At 48.1% G+C, this 20,379-nt stretch overlaps 12 protein-coding genes across 12 annotated transcripts; 4 read left to right on the top strand and 8 right to left on the bottom strand.

The window, feature by feature from the left end:
* Positions 1–27: 27 nt before the first annotated feature.
* On the bottom strand, positions 28–588 carry KLTH0H02332g (2-oxo-4-hydroxy-4-carboxy-5-ureidoimidazoline decarboxylase; the record flags this gene model as incomplete). Its single annotated transcript, XM_002555935.1, has 1 exon — positions 28–588. The coding sequence occupies one exon, from the start codon at positions 586–588 to the stop codon at positions 28–30; it is 561 nt and encodes a 186-aa protein (XP_002555981.1).
* Positions 589–806: 218 nt separating this feature from the next.
* Positions 807–1,409, top strand: RDI1 (Rdi1p; the record flags this gene model as incomplete). The annotated part of the gene is made up of 1 exon (XM_002555934.1): positions 807–1,409. The coding sequence occupies one exon, from the start codon at positions 807–809 to the stop codon at positions 1,407–1,409; it is 603 nt and encodes a 200-aa protein (XP_002555980.1).
* Positions 1,410–1,530: 121 nt separating this feature from the next.
* On the bottom strand, positions 1,531–2,514 carry RBS1 (Rbs1p; the record flags this gene model as incomplete). The annotated part of the gene is made up of 1 exon (XM_002555933.1): positions 1,531–2,514. The coding sequence occupies one exon, from the start codon at positions 2,512–2,514 to the stop codon at positions 1,531–1,533; it is 984 nt and encodes a 327-aa protein (XP_002555979.1).
* A 362-nt stretch (positions 2,515–2,876) lies between these two features.
* On the top strand, positions 2,877–5,720 carry UFD2 (ubiquitin-ubiquitin ligase UFD2; the record flags this gene model as incomplete). Its single annotated transcript, XM_002555932.1, has 1 exon — positions 2,877–5,720. The coding sequence occupies one exon, from the start codon at positions 2,877–2,879 to the stop codon at positions 5,718–5,720; it is 2,844 nt and encodes a 947-aa protein (XP_002555978.1).
* Positions 5,721–5,813: 93 nt separating this feature from the next.
* Positions 5,814–6,593, bottom strand: RPL35A (60S ribosomal protein uL29; the record flags this gene model as incomplete). The annotated part of the gene is made up of 2 exons (XM_002555931.1): positions 5,814–6,173; positions 6,591–6,593. The coding sequence occupies 2 exons, from the start codon at positions 6,591–6,593 to the stop codon at positions 5,814–5,816; spliced, it is 363 nt and encodes a 120-aa protein (XP_002555977.1).
* A 2,026-nt stretch (positions 6,594–8,619) lies between these two features.
* On the bottom strand, positions 8,620–9,165 carry KLTH0H02222g (KLTH0H02222p; the record flags this gene model as incomplete). Its single annotated transcript, XM_002555930.1, has 1 exon — positions 8,620–9,165. One exon carries the CDS (start codon positions 9,163–9,165, stop codon positions 8,620–8,622), a length of 546 nt encoding a protein of 181 aa, XP_002555976.1.
* Positions 9,166–10,069: 904 nt separating this feature from the next.
* Positions 10,070–10,615, bottom strand: KLTH0H02200g (KLTH0H02200p; the record flags this gene model as incomplete). The annotated part of the gene is made up of 1 exon (XM_002555929.1): positions 10,070–10,615. One exon carries the CDS (start codon positions 10,613–10,615, stop codon positions 10,070–10,072), a length of 546 nt encoding a protein of 181 aa, XP_002555975.1.
* A 609-nt stretch (positions 10,616–11,224) lies between these two features.
* On the bottom strand, positions 11,225–12,277 carry NUS1 (ditrans,polycis-polyprenyl diphosphate synthase; the record flags this gene model as incomplete). Its single annotated transcript, XM_002555928.1, has 1 exon — positions 11,225–12,277. The coding sequence occupies one exon, from the start codon at positions 12,275–12,277 to the stop codon at positions 11,225–11,227; it is 1,053 nt and encodes a 350-aa protein (XP_002555974.1).
* Positions 12,278–12,501: 224 nt separating this feature from the next.
* Positions 12,502–14,652, bottom strand: KLTH0H02156g (sugar porter family MFS transporter; the record flags this gene model as incomplete). The annotated part of the gene is made up of 1 exon (XM_002555927.1): positions 12,502–14,652. One exon carries the CDS (start codon positions 14,650–14,652, stop codon positions 12,502–12,504), a length of 2,151 nt encoding a protein of 716 aa, XP_002555973.1.
* Positions 14,653–15,006: 354 nt separating this feature from the next.
* Positions 15,007–18,906, bottom strand: SEC31 (Sec31p; the record flags this gene model as incomplete). The annotated part of the gene is made up of 1 exon (XM_002555926.1): positions 15,007–18,906. One exon carries the CDS (start codon positions 18,904–18,906, stop codon positions 15,007–15,009), a length of 3,900 nt encoding a protein of 1,299 aa, XP_002555972.1.
* A 419-nt stretch (positions 18,907–19,325) lies between these two features.
* On the top strand, positions 19,326–19,574 carry COA4 (Coa4p; the record flags this gene model as incomplete). The annotated part of the gene is made up of 1 exon (XM_002555925.1): positions 19,326–19,574. The coding sequence occupies one exon, from the start codon at positions 19,326–19,328 to the stop codon at positions 19,572–19,574; it is 249 nt and encodes an 82-aa protein (XP_002555971.1).
* Positions 19,575–19,631: 57 nt separating this feature from the next.
* On the top strand, positions 19,632–20,315 carry SCM3 (Scm3p; the record flags this gene model as incomplete). The annotated part of the gene is made up of 1 exon (XM_002555924.1): positions 19,632–20,315. One exon carries the CDS (start codon positions 19,632–19,634, stop codon positions 20,313–20,315), a length of 684 nt encoding a protein of 227 aa, XP_002555970.1.
* Between the last annotated feature and the right edge of the window lie 64 nt (positions 20,316–20,379).

The following is a 20,379-nucleotide window of genomic DNA, read 5'->3' as shown; positions in this document are numbered from 1 at the left end:
TAAAAGCCAATAAACGCTAGTGTTCTATTACTGTACATATTTCAGTACCCGGTCATTGGCAATATCGCACATTTCGTTGCAAGCCAGGCCAGCCTCCTCAAGCCAAGCATTTCCAGAATTGATTCGCCCTTCCATGACACGGATTATTTCTGGCCTAGAGCGCCCGTTAACGAACACCACAAATCGCAGCCCAGGATAATGCTGCTCATATACTTCGTTCAAGTGCTTAAGAGCTTGTTGAACTTCCAAAGTATCGCCATTTCCAAGGTTTCGCTGCTCGTTTTGTGAATGCACTGAAAGTCCTTTCTTAGGCTCCCCGAGCTTTGGATGCGCAGCTATGATGTCGCTCAACTCGCTTCTGCGCGATTCTTCGGATTCTTGCTGGCCTTGGCTCTCGCACAGCTGAACCAGCCTCTCACGTACCTTTTCTATGAACTCAGAATAGCTACTTCCTACTGCGTTCATGAATTGTTCATCCTCGAGTGTTAGTTTTATCAGTGAGTTGCTCTTCTCAAACAACGTCTCGAGGACTGCAGTTTGGAAATCAGTATCAGCGGCCTTGAAGGTATTAAATTCTGGTAAGCTCATGACAACGCATGCAATATATACACAAAGAAGCTGTTCTAGCCCCCTTTTTCATACCGATTTTTCCACGGTTCTTCCGTTTTTATACTTTGTTAACTACGGTTGAATTGTCGTCTTCGATTGTCTTCGTTTTCGATACCGGGAAAGTCCGACTGAAAAAATATATCTTCTCAGTATCGAACGGATAGATTTCAGCCAACTTCATTAGTTGAAACCACAAGATGAGCGACGACACCGAATTTAAAGAGTTCCAGGATGAAAACCCAGACAGATACAAGGTCTCAGCAAAGAAGACGCTGGCTGAGTACCAGAAGCTCGACGCGGAAGATGAGTCGCTGGCCAAATGGAAGGAAAGCTTGGGGCTGAGCTCGGACACACTTCCTCTGGAATTCCCTGGAGACAAGCGCAAAGTGGTTATTCAAAAAATTCAGCTTTTGGTTGACACAGAGAGCCAACCAATCACGTTTGACTTGACCAACGACCAGACTCTCAAGGAATTGGCGTCCACGCGACACAAGATTAAGGAGAAGTCCATTTATAAGCTCAAGATCACTTTCAAGGTACAGCACGAAATCATTACTGGCCTAAGGTATGTCCAGTACATCAAAAAGGCCGGGATTGCAGTCGACAAGATCGACGATCACCTGGGCTCTTACGCACCCAACACCACCAAGAAACCCTTCTACGAGGTTGAGCTGCCCGAAAGCGAGGCCCCCAGCGGGTTTCTAGCAAGAGGAAGTTACAGCGCGATCTCAAAATTCATTGATGACGACAAGACTAATCATTTGACGCTCAACTGGGGTGTGGAGATAGTCAAAAAATAAGCGCTCTGGGTAGGGCTTTTGTCCGAGAGACTCTCCGTTCCAGCAGCGTGCAGCGATTGCATGTCTGTTTCAAACTACGTAGCAGCCATCTAGTGTAGGCATGTCTAGCCATTTCCTCCCATTATAACCCTAATTTATCCATTTTATCACTAATCTTTCCGACGCTTGTTTCAGAGTCCTTCCTGGACATCCTGGGCTCTTGCTTTTCAGAAGCGTCTTTGCTTAACGATTCCAAAGACTCGGAGTCCTCTGTCTTGTACGTCCTCATGGATGAGAATGTACTGCTGCTACCGTTTGGCCCGTAAGGCTCGACCTTATTGTGGGCGGGATGTCCGTATATGAACGGGTTTGGGTTTGGGTATTGCCCAACAGGCGCCACCGGCGCGAACTGTGAGAATTGGCGCTCAGGTGGCACAAACATCATTGGGTATGGATTGTAGAGCATGTAAGGGACTGGAAAAGCAGGTGGCGGAGGAAAGTATACAGGCTGAGCCGTTCGGTTGGTGGAACCTTTATAATTTTTGCGCCTCCGGGGTTTTTCAGATTGTTGTCTGAACCTGTATCGCGAAGTCTCGAATTGATGCGGTTGAGGCGAGTCATCCTCAATAGGAATCGGTTTTTTAGGGGTGCTGGGGGTCTCTGGGGTTCTGGTCCCCTCTTTTTCTGATACTGCGGCCAGTGGTTTCAGACCAGCGGAATTATATACTTGCCTTGTTTCCTGGGCAATCATTGACTTCGATGCACTCTGCTTGCTTTCGGATCGCTGTGTGTCTACTGCATTTGTTACACACGAAGGATCAAGGTTTTGAAGTAGCACAATGGATTTGTCTCTTAGAAAAGTCTCTCCCTTAAATACCACGACACATGCGTCATTATTTCTAGACAACGAATGCCCCAATCCGTGATACTCTGCAACATGATGAGCCAGAAGTCTGTAATAGGAATTCATTGGTTCCAATTGATACGCTTCCGCGGGTGAGCCCATGAATTCAACCATTGAATTCTCAAGTTGGATGATAAATTGCTTGTCGTGTGCCCTTTCAAAGAGTGCCGCGACCAACGCTGGTGTCAATTTCCCTATAGCCATTCCGTTATTGGACGTCATTGAGCCGGCAATCTTCAAACCCTCAGAATGGGCTCAATAGTTCAGCTATTGGTCAATAAATAATTAAACTATATATACCTTTCTTGATTTTCGAGATATTTATAATGGACGTTGAACATAGGTGAAATTGATATATTGTCACCAGGTTCAAAACGTACAAGCGAGAAGCTCTCAGAGAGCGTCTGAAAACGGCGAACTTGAATCACTGAAAACAGGAGCTTGCGGTTTTCATCATATACCAACCTGTTGCTGAAACGAGGTGAATTGATCCAACAGTTAACTGGAATATCCTAACTCAGTTACAGTACCTCAAGGAGAGACAGCCAGATCGTGCGCAACTGCATAAACAATTACCGATCGCGATGGCGTCTTTCGAAGACATTCTTCTTGTCACCAAAAACCCAGCCGATCCAAGGGGCTATGCTGTTCTTCCAGAAGAATTTGAAGAACCCCTGGACGCAAATCAAGTCGATGCCATACTACTGTACCAACTCGTGGAGAATCCCAACTTGCCATTACAACCCTTCGTATACTTGAAAGACTGCTTCCAAAAAGTACAACAGCAAAAGCGTCTTCTCAAGAAAAGTCAGCAAGATATCGAAGCGCTGCAGGAGATTGATCGTTTAGTTGTTGGGTATGGCCTCATATTGTTCCAAGTTGAGGAGTTCTCTCATGGCGATGGCAACTTTCTCACGTACATGAAAGGGATCGTGGCTCGGGTGGATGATTACACAGACTTCCTCACGCAACTGATCAACAGAGCAACGCAAGAAGACACCTTGATGGAATTTATTGAAAACTTTTTTGTTACTCTGAAGAAGTACATTGATTCTCTTGGACTGTTCAACCTGAACGACTCTCTGAACTTTTCTTCGGTCTTGACTCTTTTTGAGCTCTTTGTGTCTTTCAAGCCCGTCGCTGCATCCTTTACCAAAATAAGTGGTTTCTTTGCCGCTTACAACGCCAAGCCCAATGACTTTGAAAAGGTAACACTCTTAGGACCTATTCTCACTCTGTCGCCATTGAACGCTAGCGTTGCTTTACAAAACTATGGTGATAACTTAGAACGCAGCCAGCAGCAGACCAACATGATTCATGAGTCGCTCCAAACCCAACATAAGATGGTTCTTGATAGGCTCTTCTATATCGTGGATAAAATTATTCGTGGCTCAGTTGAATCACGTACAGACGTGCTCACATATTTTGCTCAGATTATAAACAAGAACCATTTGCGGAGAGGTGACCACGCTCAGCTTAACAAACTTGCTTCAAATGCTTTCGTTTCGAATATAGCTCTACTGTTGGTACGATTCTCGCAACCTTTTCTGGACGTCTCCTACAGGAAAATCGATAAGATTGACGTTAACTATTTCAACAACTTGAATCTTTTCCTTGACCTATCCAGCGAGACTCGCATGAACTCAGATTTCAAAGAAGCAGACGAGTTTTATGATAAGAACAAGAAAAGCGAAGATAACAAACCTAACTTTATCTCTGACTGTTTCTTCCTGACGCTTGCTTACTTGCATTACGGAATCGGGGGCACTTTACTCTACGATGAGAAAGTGTCACCACAAATCAAGCGGATGAGAGAAGAAGTTGAAAGAATTACTCGCGCTACACAGTCAGGAGACATGTTTGCAAGGTTTGCCTCAATGCAATTACCTGCTCTCGAAAAGAACCTTCAAACCATGCAATCTATTCAGCAAACACTGCAGGGGTTTTTCTCGCACAAATCTCTTCAACTCGAGGTGTTCGAATTTATAAGCGGTGCATGCACTTTCTTGGTGAGAGTCATTGATCCAAATCACCAATACCCGCATAAGCAGATAAAGCTACCTCTCATTCCAGACCAAGTTGGAGTTGAAAACGTTGATAATGCCGACTATCTTAGAGAGCATGCTCCAGTTCCTTTCAAGTACTACCCAGAGTTTGTCATTGAGGGCATAATCAATTATGCTCAATATATTTCCAAGTACTCCTTGAATCCAATGTTTGGAAATCCTCGGCTACACTCCTTCGTTGAGATGGCTACAGTCATACTGCGCTGCCCAGAGTTGGTCTCTAACCCTCATTTGAAAGGCAAACTCGTGCAAGTACTGAGCATTGGGGCCATGCCTATTCGCGATAACACTCCCGGATTTATGATGGGAATTTTCGAGAACAACGAGCTTGTGCGCGAAAATCTATTGTACGCCTTGCTTGACTTCTACGTGATAGTAGAGAAAACAGGGTCCTCATCACAGTTTTATGATAAGTTCAACAGCCGCTACAGCATATCAATTATTTTGGAAGAAATTTACCAGTTCTCAGAATACCGCAGGCAGATCATCTGGCAGTCGCAAAGTAACGCAGATTTCTTCGTGAGATTTGTTGCACGAATGCTCAATGACTTGACATTTTTGCTTGACGAAGGCTTGAGTAGCCTTGCAGAGGTTCATAACATTCAACGGGAGCTTGAAAACCGAGTGCGAGGATCCGCGCCTACGCGTGAGGAAAATGATCAAGAACTGCAATCAAAGCTTGCGTCTGCAGAGAGACAGGCGAAATCTTCTTGCGGGTTAGCAGAAAAGTCCATTACTTTGTTCAATATCTTCTCCAAGGATATTCCTAGCGCGTTCTGTACTCCAGAAATCGTGGACAGGTTAGCAGGGATGCTTGATTACAACTTGGCTTCTTTGGTGGGCCCAAAATGCCGAGAGCTCAAAGTGAAAAACCCCAAGAAATATTCTTTTGACGCGAAGTCTTTGTTGAGGTCTCTTTGTACCGTCTACACCAATCTTGCAGATCAACCCGAATTTATTTCAGCGGTTGCTAAAGATGGTCGGTCATTTAACAAGGAGCTATTCGATCGGTCAGTGCATATTCTAGGGAACAAAACTGGACTAGTCAACGATGAGTTTTGTGTCAAGCTGCTACAGTTCGCAAGGGACGCGCAGGACCAGAAGGTGGCTGAAGAAGAGGCCGACCTTGAGATGGGCGAGGCTCCCGATGAGTTCTTGGATCCACTGATGTTTACGCTCATGAAAGACCCAGTGATTTTGCCCGCCTCGAGAGTCACGATTGACCGAAGCACGATTAAAGCGCACCTGCTGAGCGATTCTACAGATCCTTTCAACAGAATGCCTCTCAAGCTGGAAGATGTTATTCCTAACGAAGAGCTTAAGCACAGGATCGAGATGTTCAGAAGGAACAAGCGCGAGTAATGCGGCGGAAAGCCGTGCTGGGCACAAGAGTAAATGTTTATTATTTAGAAAAACTAGATTTGACACAAGTTGGTTATATGCAACACAGGGTTTTTAAGCCTTGATAGCGAACTTTCTTTGTGGGAAAGCAATTTGCTTCTTTCTTTGCTTCTCGGTGGTTCTGGAAGCCTCGAACTTGGTCAAAGCTCTTCTCAAAGCTCTGGTCTTCTTGGCTCTCATGTCCTTTGGCTGGTACTTGGCACCCTTGTACAACTCCTTGACAGCGTTTCTTTGGTTCTCGTTGACGATGGTCAAGACACGAGCGATGTCCTTTCTGACGGTGTGAATCTTTGGCAAAGAAGGTCTAGACAACTTCTGGACCTTCAAGGCGGCCAATTCCTTCTTCAAGTCGAGCAACTGGGACTCCAATTGCTCCTTGGACTTGGTTCTTAGTTCGTAAGCTTTGATACCGGCCTGTACTGTGTTAGTAGGTGCGTCGCATATCGGGCGGCGTGGTGGTGCATGAAAAGACAAGCAGCGGAGCAGATGCCACGTAGGCGCCGGGTACGCGCCAAGCGTACGGCCCGCGTTCCCAAACGGTACTCTTTTTGTTTCATTGCATGCGAAGTTCCGGCTCCCAAGAGCCCTGCGCTCATCGCTCGGGGTTCAAACGTGAGCTCCGAGACTCGGGGCTTTTCCGGTGACCACATCTGACGCACGTTAGCGCAGTTGGCCGTGGTTTGTCGAGGCATTCACAGCCATGAATAGCCCATAATTCCTCGTTTTTGGCGCGCGCTGCCGTCCAGCATCTCTATCATGTATTCTGCATCTCATGCTTTGTTCGTGCTCTCCTCACCACCTCGCACTAGTTCTTACTGTCCTTTGACATACCATTTTCGATTACTCTTGCTAAGATTCTGCTACTTCCGCACTGTGTGGAAATCGTCAATTATTCAATCTCTCGCCTCTTTCCCGTCCACCGGCCTTCCCACTCTGCGCTCGCCGCTCTCCCACACGCGTCCCAGCTCTGCGTGGGTCGGTAAGAAATCTGCGTGGGTTGGCTGGGCATCGACGAAGCTGGTTCGTTTTCGGCATTTTTATCTGATGGTAAATATTTTATTGACACGGTGTATGGGTTATTAGCAGTCACAGATGGTAGGAGATAATCGATATGTACTCATAATGAGTGCTCGTGGAACATGATATGATGATCTGCAAGCGGGTGCTCACCAACACATTCAGAGACCTCTTGAAGCCTTGCTATATGCAGTTTAGATAACAGTGATATCTACGTTGACACTCACGCCGCCTGCTTTTGCGAGTGCTTGGCGTCTTTTTACAGCCCGCCGTTAGGACGTGGTTACGTAGCGCGGTCGGTAGAGTACGTTTTAGACAACCCCAATAGCATAGGTAACACCAGCTCTCGCTAGGCTCATAACAGACCGAGTTTGGAAGCTTGATCCTAGACGAGTTGTTACTGCTGGGAGGAAGGGGAATCCCCGGCTTCTTGAAGCCTGTAACTATTTACGATATTTCTTCATTGTTTCCCGGTTGTTTCCCAGCTGTTTCCTGAAAGATGTTTCCAGGAACATGTGTTTTCCTCTGCTCTTCTACCCGATTAGCTGGTGGGTAGAGAGAGAGAGAGAGACTGACTGGTGACTGGTGGGTGGCAGTTGACATTTCTTAGAGCGAAAAGGTTGACATCAGGTAGATAAAAAGGCGAAGCGTTTATGTCGTCTGAGGCCCACAGCTGCTATTAGCAGTGCCACAGGAGTAGGCACTGCGTAGTGGTGGTGTACAGAAGTCGCGATTCGTGTAAATATAGGCATATCAGTACTACTGACGCATAGAACAGATTGGTAGCGACGCGAAAATCTGTACCCATATCAACTCACAGCAGGTCGGCAGAGATGCCAGTGTTTTCCTGCGAGTTTACAGGTCTCACCAGGGTAGGCCGCCGCAAGGAAAGAGCTTGTGTGCTGCGGTCGCGCGCAAGTCTTTCGCCCGCGACACAGCAGTATAACATGATATGCACGTAGCTGCTAAACGACGCGAAAACTTCGGCCCATACATGTCTGCGGGTGTTTGCTTGAGACCATGATTTTCCTCAGCCCTTGAACCAGCCACGATTATCGCTGGCCGCTTCGTTTCCCTTGCATTGACAGGTTGGCCTCACGAGGTAACTTTTGCTCTGTCGCAGCTCGTGGCGTAGCACCTAAATAATCTCTACCGTTATTTGAGTTTTGGCTGCAGTCATTCAGGTTCCCTATCAGGTAACGCTAAATACGGCGCACGCGATGGAACCGAAACAACAAGAGGTTGCAGCCTCAAGATGCTACAAAGTGACTTTGTAGGCACTGTATCGGCGTTGCGTTCTCGTGGATTTGCGTTAGCTGGTCAGGCCGCATTGCTTTCACGGTAATTCTTCTGTAGTAGAGGCCGTTCCTGCTGTTCCCGCGAGCATCAGCTACTGTGGCAGCCGATCGTGAACCGAAACCCGTCAAAAAGAACCTGTAGATCAGCCAGCTTGAGCACAATAATGGGCTGTCACAGCCACCACCACGCCTACATAGTGGTGCAGACGGAACAATGTACCCGTAAGCCGCAGTACAGTAAAGCTTCAACTTTAGCATGCTGCGTTGGCAGCTTGGTGACGTGTCCCCATCTACGCTCGAGCTGTGCCTTCGCGGGATCGCTGCTGCGCGCTCCTCGAGACAAGTTCTATAAAAATACTGACATCGGTAGCCTACTATTTCAACGGTTTCCACAGGTGAGCCCTCGTCCTTGCGCACTTTCATACGCTGCAAGGTCCCCCCGAGGATTGATATCTAGGTGCTACGTAAAATTCGACACATACGCTGGGTGGCACGCACCTCGAACATACACTCATGTCTCCGCTCTTGTTGTCGTCCTGCGCTACTTATGATTGGTTCTTCAAATTGTTGCTCAACCATTCCAAACCCTCGTACAGACCCTCACCGGAGGTGGCACAGGTGGCCTGGATGAACCATGGACGTTGTCTGATCGAGTGTAGGCCCAGCTTCTCAGTGATCTCGGCAGCAGACATGGCCTCTGGCAAATCCTGCTTGTTAGCGAACACCAACAAGACCGCGTTTCTGATCTCGTCCTCGTTCAACATTCTTTGCAGAACCTCTCTGGCTTCAGAGATACGTGATCTGTCGTTGGAGTCCACGACAAAGATGATACCCTCGGTGTTTCTGAAGTAGTGTCTCCACAAAGGTCTGATCTTGTCCTGTCCACCGACATCCCAAACGGTGAACGAGATGTTCTTGTATTCGACAGTCTCGACGTTGAAACCGATAGTAGGGATGGTGGTGACAACCTCGCCTAGCTTCAGCTTGTACAACACAGTAGTCTTACCGGCACCGTCAAGACCGACCATCAATATACGCATCTCTTTGTGGCCGAAAAGGCTGCTGAACAGCTTGGAAAACGAAGTACCCATCTGTAAACCGTTAGTATTTTAACCCCCGAATGGCCCGAGAGACGTGAAGGTACAGTGTTCGGAGCGGCTCTCGCTTCGCGGCGAGGATAGTCTGTAGACTAAAGGGGCTTCGTGATGGTCAAACCCCTCCGAGCTAGCTTGAGCATCATAGCCCGCCTCTTCAGGAACTCGCCACCCTGTGATCGAATTGCACCCGGATATACCGCGTTTTTAGATCATAATGCGAATTCTCTGGCTTGATATAATTAGGGCAAAATCTCCGTAGGCTCCTCGCGACCTGATCAGGCCCGATCGCGCCTGCTACTTCTCTACCCTCAAGGTCCAAGCCGACAGGCAACGCATAACAAAACGTAAAAAGCGCAAACGCTCATGTTCTCATCCAGAATCTTGCTCCGCCGTACGCCTCAATTGATCCCCCGCGCAAAAAGTTGCCGGACATACCTTATTTGTATGATAATAACGCTAGAGTTCGGTATCAGATTTGGCTTCAGAACACTTGGCTTGTCAAATTTTTTCACTAGTTAGCTACTGTCCCTCAAAAGATGTGACAACAAACTTCCCAGAAGCGGGTAACCCTACCATTTATTATGTAATCTAATCTACCATAACGAATCAGCGAGACCCAGCGCTCTGTAAAGTTGGGTCGCTGCTCTCGCATTGAGGCGCTTCGTGGCTCAGGTATTTGTTATGACCAGGCTTCTAGCTTCTATCTCTATTGCGTATTTTTTTAGAAATGGGAACATCTTTGACATCCGTCTATACATGAAAAAAGCCCATCCAGGCAACGGTAAACCTGTAGGTGTAGGCGTGGTGCACTGGGTTCAGCGAGCGCAGTTCGCGCCCGTAACCGTAGAGGGTGCAGGCTTTAGTGCGCACCAGGCGACTTCTGCGTGGAAGCTTTAACTCAGTTCTGGTTCTTCAGACTGTTGCTCAGCCACTCTAAACCCTCGTAAAGACCCTCGCCGGAGGTGGCACAGGTGGCCTGGATGAACCATGGACGTTGTCTGATCGAGTGTAGGCCCAGCTTCTCAGTGATCTCGGCAGCAGACATGGCCTCTGGCAAATCCTGCTTGTTGGCGAACACTAGTAATGCTGCGTTTCTGATCTCGTCCTCGTTCAACATTCTTTGCAGAACCTCTCTGGCTTCAGAGATACGTGATCTGTCGTTGGAGTCCACGACAAAGATGATACCCTCGGTGTTTCTGAAGTAGTGTCTCCACAAAGGTCTGATCTTGTCCTGTCCACCGACATCCCAAACGGTAAACGAGATGTTCTTGTATTCGACAGTCTCGACGTTGAAACCGATAGTAGGGATGGTGGTGACAACCTCGCCTAGCTTCAGCTTGTACAACACAGTAGTCTTACCGGCACCGTCAAGACCGACCATCAAAATACGCATCTCCTTGGAGCCCACGAGACTGTTGAAAAGCTTTGAAATGTAGAGACCCATTGTTCCTTTGCTGAGCGACGGTTAGTCTTCTGGGCTAATCGCACGTTTACAGCGCTCTGATTCATCTCCAAGTTTTGCTACTGAAAGGAAACAACACGCGGGACGAGAAAAAACTTAAGCGTGTATCCTAATTGGCGTGTAGGTAATCTAAAAACATACTCGTTGTTGCCGTTGCTCAACTGTCTTAGCCTTGCTTCTTCGCTGACTTCTGCTACTCCGAGTGTTTTATCTTTAACGCGCTCCTATTTACTTCTAATTTTCAAGATAAATCGACATCCAAGCAGGGTAATTGCAACTAGACGAGAGTTTAATGAGTTACGTAACGTTAAACTGGAATTTGAGTAGAAGTGTAGATGCTAATTAGGTGGATCGGAAGATCAGGAATGCAAACTGTAAGTGCCTGGAAAGGGAACTTTGGGTGGCAAGCTTTTAAGCGAAATGCGAGCTGTAAAATATGCAAATTTGTCAACAGGTGAGTGTTTTCAACTCTTTTACTAGCAACAGTGGCGCGACCCTTGTGCAGTGGAATCTGCAAATCGGCCACGCCATTGAATGTGGGCAGGGCCTGTGAATGGACAGGGCCTGTGAATGGGCGAGCGTCGCGGCGATTTATTTCCCCACGTTGATCTTGCAAGCGGCGTACTTCTTCAAGCCCCTAATAAAAACAGAGTAGGTCACCTGGTCGTTGTCCTGCTCCCAGTAAAACTCGGTGAGACGGATATGCCAAGGTGGAAACCCTTGCAGGTCGAGGTTGGGGCCAAAGTAGAGTAGGAGATCAGGCTCGTGGCCGACGAGCTGGGTCAGCTCTGAGTCGATCAGCTTCATAGTGATGTCTGAGAGCTGCATTTCGTTCTGCGCACATAGGTCAGCCATGGTCCTGGTGAGCTCAATAATGGTTTCGCGGCCATCGCGGTTGGACAGCAGGGAAATCTCGATGGCAACCTTTTTCGAGGTCGTATCGTCTGCCTCTTGGCCGGGGGCGTTGAAGTATACCTTGTTCCATTGTGGGATTCGTATAGCAAACTTGGGAACATTGCTTGGATCGTAGTACTTCGTTAACTTGTGGAAAACGCTCTTGCGAAATTCGTCGACGTTGCGTTTGAGATGGCCGTCGAAGTCATATAGCGCGAGGTGTTTTATGCCAGCTGAGATGGTCCAGGCAACAAGATCGCTACCATCGTTGAGTACGCCACTCACGCCGCCGCCAACGTCGCCCTCGCGCTTTTTCTCAACTATTGCGGCTAAGCGCTTGGGCAATTTTTGAAGTTTTAGCACATCCTGCCGAATCAGCTGCGGCGTATTCGACGGACTGTACGCGAGGTTCAAAATCAGAATCTTGGCTCGATTGTAGTGGTATTGCGTATAACGCGCGCACGCGTACAACATGTACAAGACACAGAGAAGTATCTTATAAAAAATGAACTCGATTTTACCACTGCTCTTGCCCAGAACTCCCTTTTGACTCTCAAGTTTTCTCCTCACAGCTTCACTATCTGGCGGGGTCAACAAAACAGAACCGACAGCACCTTTCACGTCAGTAACCCCAGGCTTGCCCGACTTTCGCGTGGCATTCGTAACCACCGAAACACGCTGTTTGTCGCGATGGCTTGTCTTACACTCATCATCCTGCGCCCTCAGGACGCGTTCCTTTATTTTGCTCATGCTTCAAAATAGCCGCAAGTGGGGTAGCAGTTGAGAAAGGCAACCTTTAAGCTGCCTTTTGACTTTTCGGACTTCAGCTCTAACAGAATCTTGTCGTAAAGGTTTGGTATTCGTGTTCGAGTTAATGAGGTTGTCGTTTAATATGATGCGATGACAACCGCTAACTATAAAAAGTTTGTCTTTAAATTGATGAATAGCAACCCTGTACTATTCCAGTGTACTATTTACGTTCTTGGTCCTTGTGTATGCGAGTTATGTGATCCTTTCTCAGCGTTTGAACCGCAGCTGCGCTGACTTTGGCAATTCATCCACTGAATCATATAGTCGTTTAGACTACTTGAATTTTCATCCGTATCGCGCGAGAAAGACCCGCCTTCTGCGCCGATTTGCGATTCTCCATCATCGGAAGAGTCCATAAGTAATGATGGTGGACCCCGATTGTACGTAGTTAGCGCCAGGCCGTTTCCAAGGTCCACGTAGTTGTGTACGGGGCTTTCTGCCCTTTTCAACGGTGCAGGGTCCTCGTAACTAGAGCCTGATGCGCTTGGTTGGGATGCATGGCCCAAATCGGGCGCCTGGTTTTGTCGATGACTGTCCACTGTGGTCGCCTCCGACTCAAATCGTGATTCGTTATTTCTGATCTGTTGGATGGTACCTGGCGCTTTGCGTATCCTGTTATTCCAAGAGTCAGACGCCAGACTGTTGGGCGACAGTCGGTAAAGTAAGTCAATCTCTTCCAAAGTCAGCCCCCTTGTCTCGTAAACTGCCACGTAAACAATCACGACTCCCACTGCGTTCAGGCTCCCCCAAATGAAAAAAATCTTTGTTCCAAGCGACGAGGTGTGATTACCAGTATCGATCAGGTATGGCGTAATCAGCGCGCAAATGAAATTTACCAGCCAGTTCGACGCAGCACAAATTGCAGTGCACTTGGAGCGCACTCCCAGCGGGTATAGTTCTGCTGAAATTGCCCAGACGCAACCACCCCAAGTGGCCGAAAAAGAGGCAATGAAAAGACAGACAAAGGCGATTACAATTTTGTCTGCGATTACTGACTTTTCAACGCACCCAACGATGGCAATCACGAAGTTTGCCGCCGTCATGAGAATACCTCCAAATATTAAAACTTTCCTTCTCCCCATATACTCAACCAAAAATAATCCGGGGATATTGAAGCCAACGTTCACTGCGTAGGTGATGAAAGAGACCAGGTAGCTGCCGCCGATGCCGGTCTTGCTGAAAAAATTGACCCCGTAGTAGAATATAAAATTTATGCCGGAAAATTGCTGAAATGCTTGTATCGCGATTCCTGTAAACATTCTGAGTTTCTGTTTAGTTCGACTTTTGCTGGATTTGAAGCAATCCAGATATGAGAAGCTCCCAAAAGACATTTCGTAGTCGTAATTGGCTTTTATCTCAACCAATTCTTCTAGGAGGCCTGAGTCATCCTCCGGGACCCCTCGTAAGAATGCCAAGGATTTAGCTGCGAGGTCTAACTGATCCTTCAAGACATAATAGCGAGGACTCTCGGGCAAAAATAGCATTCCGAATCCAAGGATACATGACCAGACAAACTGCAGCCCAATAGGTATTCTATAAGAAGAAGCGTCCTGGCGGTTGTGGGTACCCTGAGAAACAGCGCTCGAAACCAACAGGCCCCAAGTTATAGCCCACTGGTATGTGGAAATAATGGCTCCTCTTACCCACTTCTGAGCTGCTTCACTTTGGTACAACGGAACTACTGCAGATATAAAACCCACCCCCACTCCAGAAAAAACGCGACCTATGACTAACAGAGTTGTTCCGTTCGCAGCCACTTGTAAGGAATTTCCCACCATGAATATCAGAAAAGTGCTTATGATTATAGTTGATTTGCGCCCCCAAGTGTCTGAAATGAAAGGTGCGGCCAGCGCGCCCACGAAGGTTCCAAGTGACAAAAACGACACAAGAATAGACATCTCCTTCGCTGTGAACTGTTGCTTGTTGGATGCAAAATGAGTTTTAACGTAGTCCATTTCGGTGATGTTGTTAATGAGTCCAGTGTCATAGCCATAAAGAAAGCCACCTACAGCAACGAAAACGCCTACTAGGATCGACATGAAGCTCGACTGAGGGCGGGAAGGTTGCAGGAATAGCGTTGACTCTAAGTTGTTGAAATTAAGATGTGATCCAGTGGATCCGTCATCATTTGTCACTTCATTTTCGATTCCTGTTCCCATATTAATCTCTTGTGGTGATTTATCACTTAGTCTTCGCTTGAACCACAGCGACGAGAGCTTCTTGCTGAATTCCCGGACATTCCTGTCTAGCACACTCCTCTTTTCCAACTCACCGGCGTGGTCATGCATACTTTTTAGCGTCTTACCCTTTGCCATTCATTTACTAGGGCGAGTATTGAGCTCTTGGCGTTCACCTCTTAGAAAAACAAGCGCAAAGATGCTCACTCGATGCGAGCAAGTACTCTAGAGTGCGTAAGTTTTCGAAAAGCTGAGGCTTTATTAACTGTGCAATAGTCTTGATCGTCTTTCGCCCGCTCACGTTCACTTTTGATGATGCCAATAGTGTGCCGTCTATTGAATCGGTCAGTCATGCCAAAATTAGGTAGTTTTTCACGTGACCACGCACGAGCATTGCTTTGTGAGAACAATCTTCACGTGTCATTAAGTGCGCTTACTATGCTTTCAAATCTACTAGTATATACAACTTTTCAAAGCTCAGAAGTAATTCTCTCAGCTGGAAGTAACTTCGGCAATACCGATCAGCCTCTTCACACCAGTTAACCAGTTCCCGGCTTCTTGAGCGTGGTTGGTGGCGATGTCAACGTGAACTTGCATAGCGTCAGCATAGCGCCGTTCTTTCATTAGTGCAACAATGGAATGTAGCTTGTCAACTGTAGGCTGTGTCAGCAGATCTTGTCTTTCTAGGTGACCAAAGAGAATACGTAGCCTCTTGTTACAATCTTTAAGCTGCTTGGTGTACTCTTGAGGAATTAATGGGGTAACGCGGCCGAGCTCGGAGGATAGAAAGTCAACAATGGGTTGCTGCTCGACCGGAATTCCAGACGAAGATCCCTGCTCTGCTGCTAGCGGCGCTGGAGTGGTCCCGGATGAGGTCACTTCAGACAATGGCTGGTTCTTTGGGATGCTCGTAGGAGGAGCGCCGCCAACTTGTGGAGTCGGAGCCTCTGACCTTTTTTGAACAGACTCCAAGATAGCGTTAGCAGAGTCAATGTCGTTGGAAGCATGAGTTCTTCTCTTCATGTGTTTTGGAGGTGGGCCAATTGGTGCTTTTTGAGATGCAGGAGGAGCACTCAGCCCATTAAGTCCGCTTCCAGGACCATAGGATTTGCCTAAATGTGGCTGTGGTGCACCATTTGGTGGTGGTGAGGCGTATGGGTTTGAGGGCATGGCTGCCGCTGGAGCGTAGGGGTTGCCTGGGACTGGCTGGCCTGTAGAGACTGCAGAGGGAGCATAAGGATTGCTTGGCACTACGGGAGCGGGAGCCGCAGAGGCTAGTGGTGGTGCATATGGGTTAACAGATGCTGGAGAAGCGCTCCCGTTTGGAGGGGTATATGTCTTGGATGGAACACGCTGAGGAACTGGAGTCTGCAGGTTCGCTGAAGATGTCACACGGGAAAGAGGAGGTGGTGGAATAGAGCCAAAATTCACCTGAGGACCAGGCGCAGCAGATGAGGGAGCCACACTCACAGGGGCGACAGAAACTGCCTTGGCACGAGTTGGTTTCTCCTTGACGTTCAAAGGTAAGTCGTTCCAACCATCGTTTGCGTTCTTGTTCAAGTGTGGAGTTTGGCCAGATGCAGCATTAGAGGCAGGAGGTGCCAGAGGAGGGGACATGCTGTTCGCCCCCGGAGCTGAGGCGCCAATTACATTGGCCACTGGCTTGAGCGGCTGTGAATAAGCAGGTTGGCCACTGAAGTTTCCATATGCACCGGCGCTAGGAGCGTAAGGGTTAGGTGGAACAGCTCCTGCCACAGAGGGTTGTGCTACGGCTGGGGCATAAGTGCCAGCATTCTTGTGTGTGATTGGAACTGAAGAGGCCACACTAGAGCCGCGTGGGGCACTGCTAGGAGATGTGATAGGTGGCGGAGCGTACTTGCTGCCTGTCGTGGCCTGAGTAGAGGCAGGCGCGTATGGGTTTGACTTCAACAACTCGGGCGCTGGGGCTGCAAAGGAGGCAGCGCGTGACCTCAAAGGCGTTTGCTGGTTAAATGGAGTGCTAGGAGCAAAAGGCGCGGAAGGGTTAACTGTCTGCATTGGCTGAGCTGGCGGCATCTTTACACCACCTGGGGTGCGATCATTAGTCAAACCTAAGCCGGCAACAGAAGTACCACTCAGAACATTGCCGCCAGCATATCTAGGCTTTTGAGACTTTGTGGCAGCGGAAGGAAGCTTGTTCGAAGCGATCAAGACACGCTGTTTTTCTGTAACGACATCTTCGTTATCACCTGGAAGTATTTCGAGGAATTTGAGAGCCAAGTCAAAGTCTCCGTTTGAAGAGGTTAGATTAACAAATTCCAAGAACTTGGCGATAAGTTCTTCATTAGCAAGGCTTTGATGCTGATCGTCGCTGATCAAACTAATGAAGACGGTGAACCTTTCAACAAACTCGGTCAGACATTCCAAGTGAGCCTCGTACACAGTTTCTTTCTTTGACTCGAGCTTGCTTTCCAAACCCACAAATTCCTTTAGCCATATACTGGCAACCTTGTCAAGAGATTGCGCACTTAGGTATAGAAGCAATGCATCTTGCCTGTTGCCAGCGTCGGAAAGTCTATCGCCCAAGGCAATGAAAAGCTCGTTCTTCTTCGAGAGGTCTGAGGTGTATGAATCGATGGCCTTGACAGCGTACTTCCATTGGTCAACTTCAATGTTTTTGACAAGATCGTCTGCATCCCCTTCAGATACACAGTGTAAAACCCTCGCGAGGGACGATGTTTTACCATGTTTGGTGAAATAGGCGTTTTTGACCTTTTGCTTGAGAGTTTGATCATCAGAATCTAAAGCAATCAAAAGAGATTCAAGTAGAAGATCCTGTTCCAAGGCACTAGAAATAGCACTCTTCTTGTCGCCCCTCACAAGGCTTTTAAAGAGATCGTTCAGTTTATCGGAGGCATCAAGACGGAAAGAGCCTTCTGGAACGAACTTTTCATTTAGGCTGCTGAAAAAGTCACCCCCATCATCTTTCACATCTTTCTCCTTAGTCTCATCAGTATCCTCATCGTCGAACGCTAGAGCCTCGCTCAAGAAAGCGTCCTTTCCATCGAGAGATAGCTTCTCCAACAAGTTCCAGTCTTCTTCATTGGTGGCATCAATACTCTGAACAAGTCTCTTGTTGATAATTGGGTTAAAGTCTTTGGTCTCCAACGCCTTGTCCAACAGAACATTTTTCTCGGCACCGGGAATAGCCGGTTTGCTTATCTTGACGCCCTTCTTGTCGCTTGTGATCTGAACAAGCTTGCCACCAAATGCCCATTGAGCGGCTTGTGATTTGTTTCCGTACCACGCTGGCGCTTGCAGCTTCTTGACGATTGGCTTCTCGTTGGCATCCTGAACCGACACGTTGTTCCAGAACTCCGTTTCCGACTCCCGCTGCTTTGTGGCAGTTGCGTCTGTGTCCAAACTGCATGTAACATTCTGAAGCGTCTGCACTTCAATTTTGTTATCAAAGGACGCGGATGCAAAGAGGTCAGGAGTCTGGGGGGCGAACTTGGTCTTGAAACACCAGTTTCCGCGGGTGGGGTACTGGGTCAGGCTTTGTCCTTCTTCTGGGTTCCACAAGACACAAACGTTATCACGCCCGCTCGACAAAAGAAGGGTTTCGTCCTGCTTGCACCAGTCGAGCGACAAAACTCCTTTGGTATGAGGTTGCGACAGGACTTGCATAGGAACGTTGGCATTTCTAAGATCCCAGATCAGAATTGAAGGATCACTGTCATTACCGCTAGCAGTGGCGATTCTTGTCGAGTTATTTGGGTGCCACTCGACAATCGAGAGTTGGTTTCTCTGACCTGTAACCGGAGAAGCGTAGCTTAGGTGAATAACTTCCTTTTTCGCTTTCAAGTCCCAGATAGAGGCATATCCTGATGATCCTGCGGACGCAAACACATGTGCCTGGTTTTGGTTCCACGCGAGAGAGTAAATCTCGTCCATAGGGGTCATGGCAGTGCCTGGCACAAAGGGTGCGTAGCCAGGCGTCTCGATCTTGTTGGCATCCCAAATGTAAATTTCGCCCTTGCTGCCACCAGAACACAGCACATTGTGCTGCCTGGCGTTGAACGTCACTGTTTTCACGGGCGTAGTGTGCTGCGCGAGCTTGGCAACTGACCGTGGTTCCTCGGGCGCAAAAAACTCGACAACACCATTCTCAAGCGCACCTGCTATGATTGCGTTATCATGCGACCAGTCCAGATCGTTAAACTTGGCGTCCGCGGTAATTGACGCTTGGGGGGTCGCCTCGTGTGGCGACAGCAGGGACCAAATCTCCAAAGTCGATTCGCTGGAGAAATCCGCGTCAATGGTGCCCGACGCTGTGCCGGTTGCCAACAAAGGCGACCGGTCATAAGACCACGCAAAAGTCGCGGTACGAGGATACTCCGCAAGCTTTACCATGCTTCGACTAACCTCTTGTTGTTGAATGTTTGAAGCGAAATCGCGTATGTGAAAGGGGGACGTACGCCAATGTTGTTTTTTCGCTTAGTTTTTTTTGCCCGTGATCACATGCTAGAGATCTGACACGTAGATCTGTTGATCACGTGCGTTGGGCTGGCGAGGCTGATTTCATAATCAAATATCCATTTCGGAGCTTTAGTCAAGAACAGTCAAAGCGAAGCTCCAGTAATAGGATGTTGAGGGCGCAGCCTTCCCTGGGTACTTGTTAGGCGCTTTTTGCAGGGCTTCAAAGAGAAATAAAGCATCTTTTCCAGAGGCTTGTATTGAGCCTTTATGTCTAGCTCGTTGATCTTGCTCTTTTAAAGATTTCAAAAAGCTTTAGCATCCCTGGGCGCCGACAGACCGAGGCTCAACTTGCAATGGCTCAAAAAGAAGACTCTAAATACTACAAGGAAGCTCTTGAAGAGTACAAAGAACTCTGTAACGACGAAGAAGATGTTTGGGACAAGAGAATAAACGATACGGGCTGTTACGTTGAGAATATGGCCCTGCAACTATGTCACGCAGACACAAACGATTGGAGGCAGTGCTTGGGAGAGATGGCACTGTTTCGTAAGTGCTGGGATCAGAAGGGAAACAGAGAACGTGTTTCAACGGTTGACAAATAGCGGTCTGCCAGCTATTTGTTATTTTTTCCTGGGGACTACCTCTCGTGTAAGTATTTAATGATTCGAAGATACATTGCAGCATTAAAAGAAGAAGTCGGCGATGAGTCTACAAACAACTGCATGAGCGGTGTCAACAAAAAGCGCGACAAGAGGAAGGTGCTAAAGAATCTCAAAGGCGCACTGAAAGGCCTCTTAGCTGCTGATAATGGTTCTGCAAGCGCCCGGCCTAGTGCTGAAGTCGCTTTAACAAAACCGAGCACTAGCGAAGAGCCCAAACGCGCGACCCCGCCGCGTAGCCTACATACGCCCCACGTCCCGGAGCAAATGTCTCAGTCACCCAAGCTGAGCAAACAGGAGCCACCATCTTCAGACAAGGTTGTGTACATTATGTCCAAGGAGTCTCATTTGATTCCTAAGCTCACTGATGAGCAGGTGATGAGCCGACACAAACAAGCCGATGAGAACATGAAGCGCGTCTGGGCGCATCTCATTGAGAAATATGGGTCACTTGAGGACCAGGGGGATGTACTTGATCTAGCTACAGGCGAAATAATCGAGGACAACGGCCATGTTCGAGGCCTTGGCACCCAAACAACAGACAACAACGAGAGATACGTGAGCGTGCTGAGTGACTTACTAGATATTGACACAACTACAGACAACGTGTGGGATATGAGCAGCGAGACGGAGGAGGAAGCATCAGAAGAGGCCGGCGAGCCACCCCTCAGCCCCGAAACCTGAAAGCTTCACGGTGCGCCCCTTACCTATGGGTTTTCGATATCTGTTTTCTAGCACTTTCTCCTTC

The sequence above is a fragment of the Lachancea thermotolerans genome, assembly GCF_000142805.1.
Source record: "Lachancea thermotolerans CBS 6340 chromosome H complete sequence".
NCBI classification, from domain to species: Eukaryota; Fungi; Ascomycota; class Saccharomycetes; order Saccharomycetales; family Saccharomycetaceae; genus Lachancea; species Lachancea thermotolerans.
Note: the sequence above shows the minus strand (reverse complement) of the source record. Positions and strands in the feature narration are given on the sequence as shown.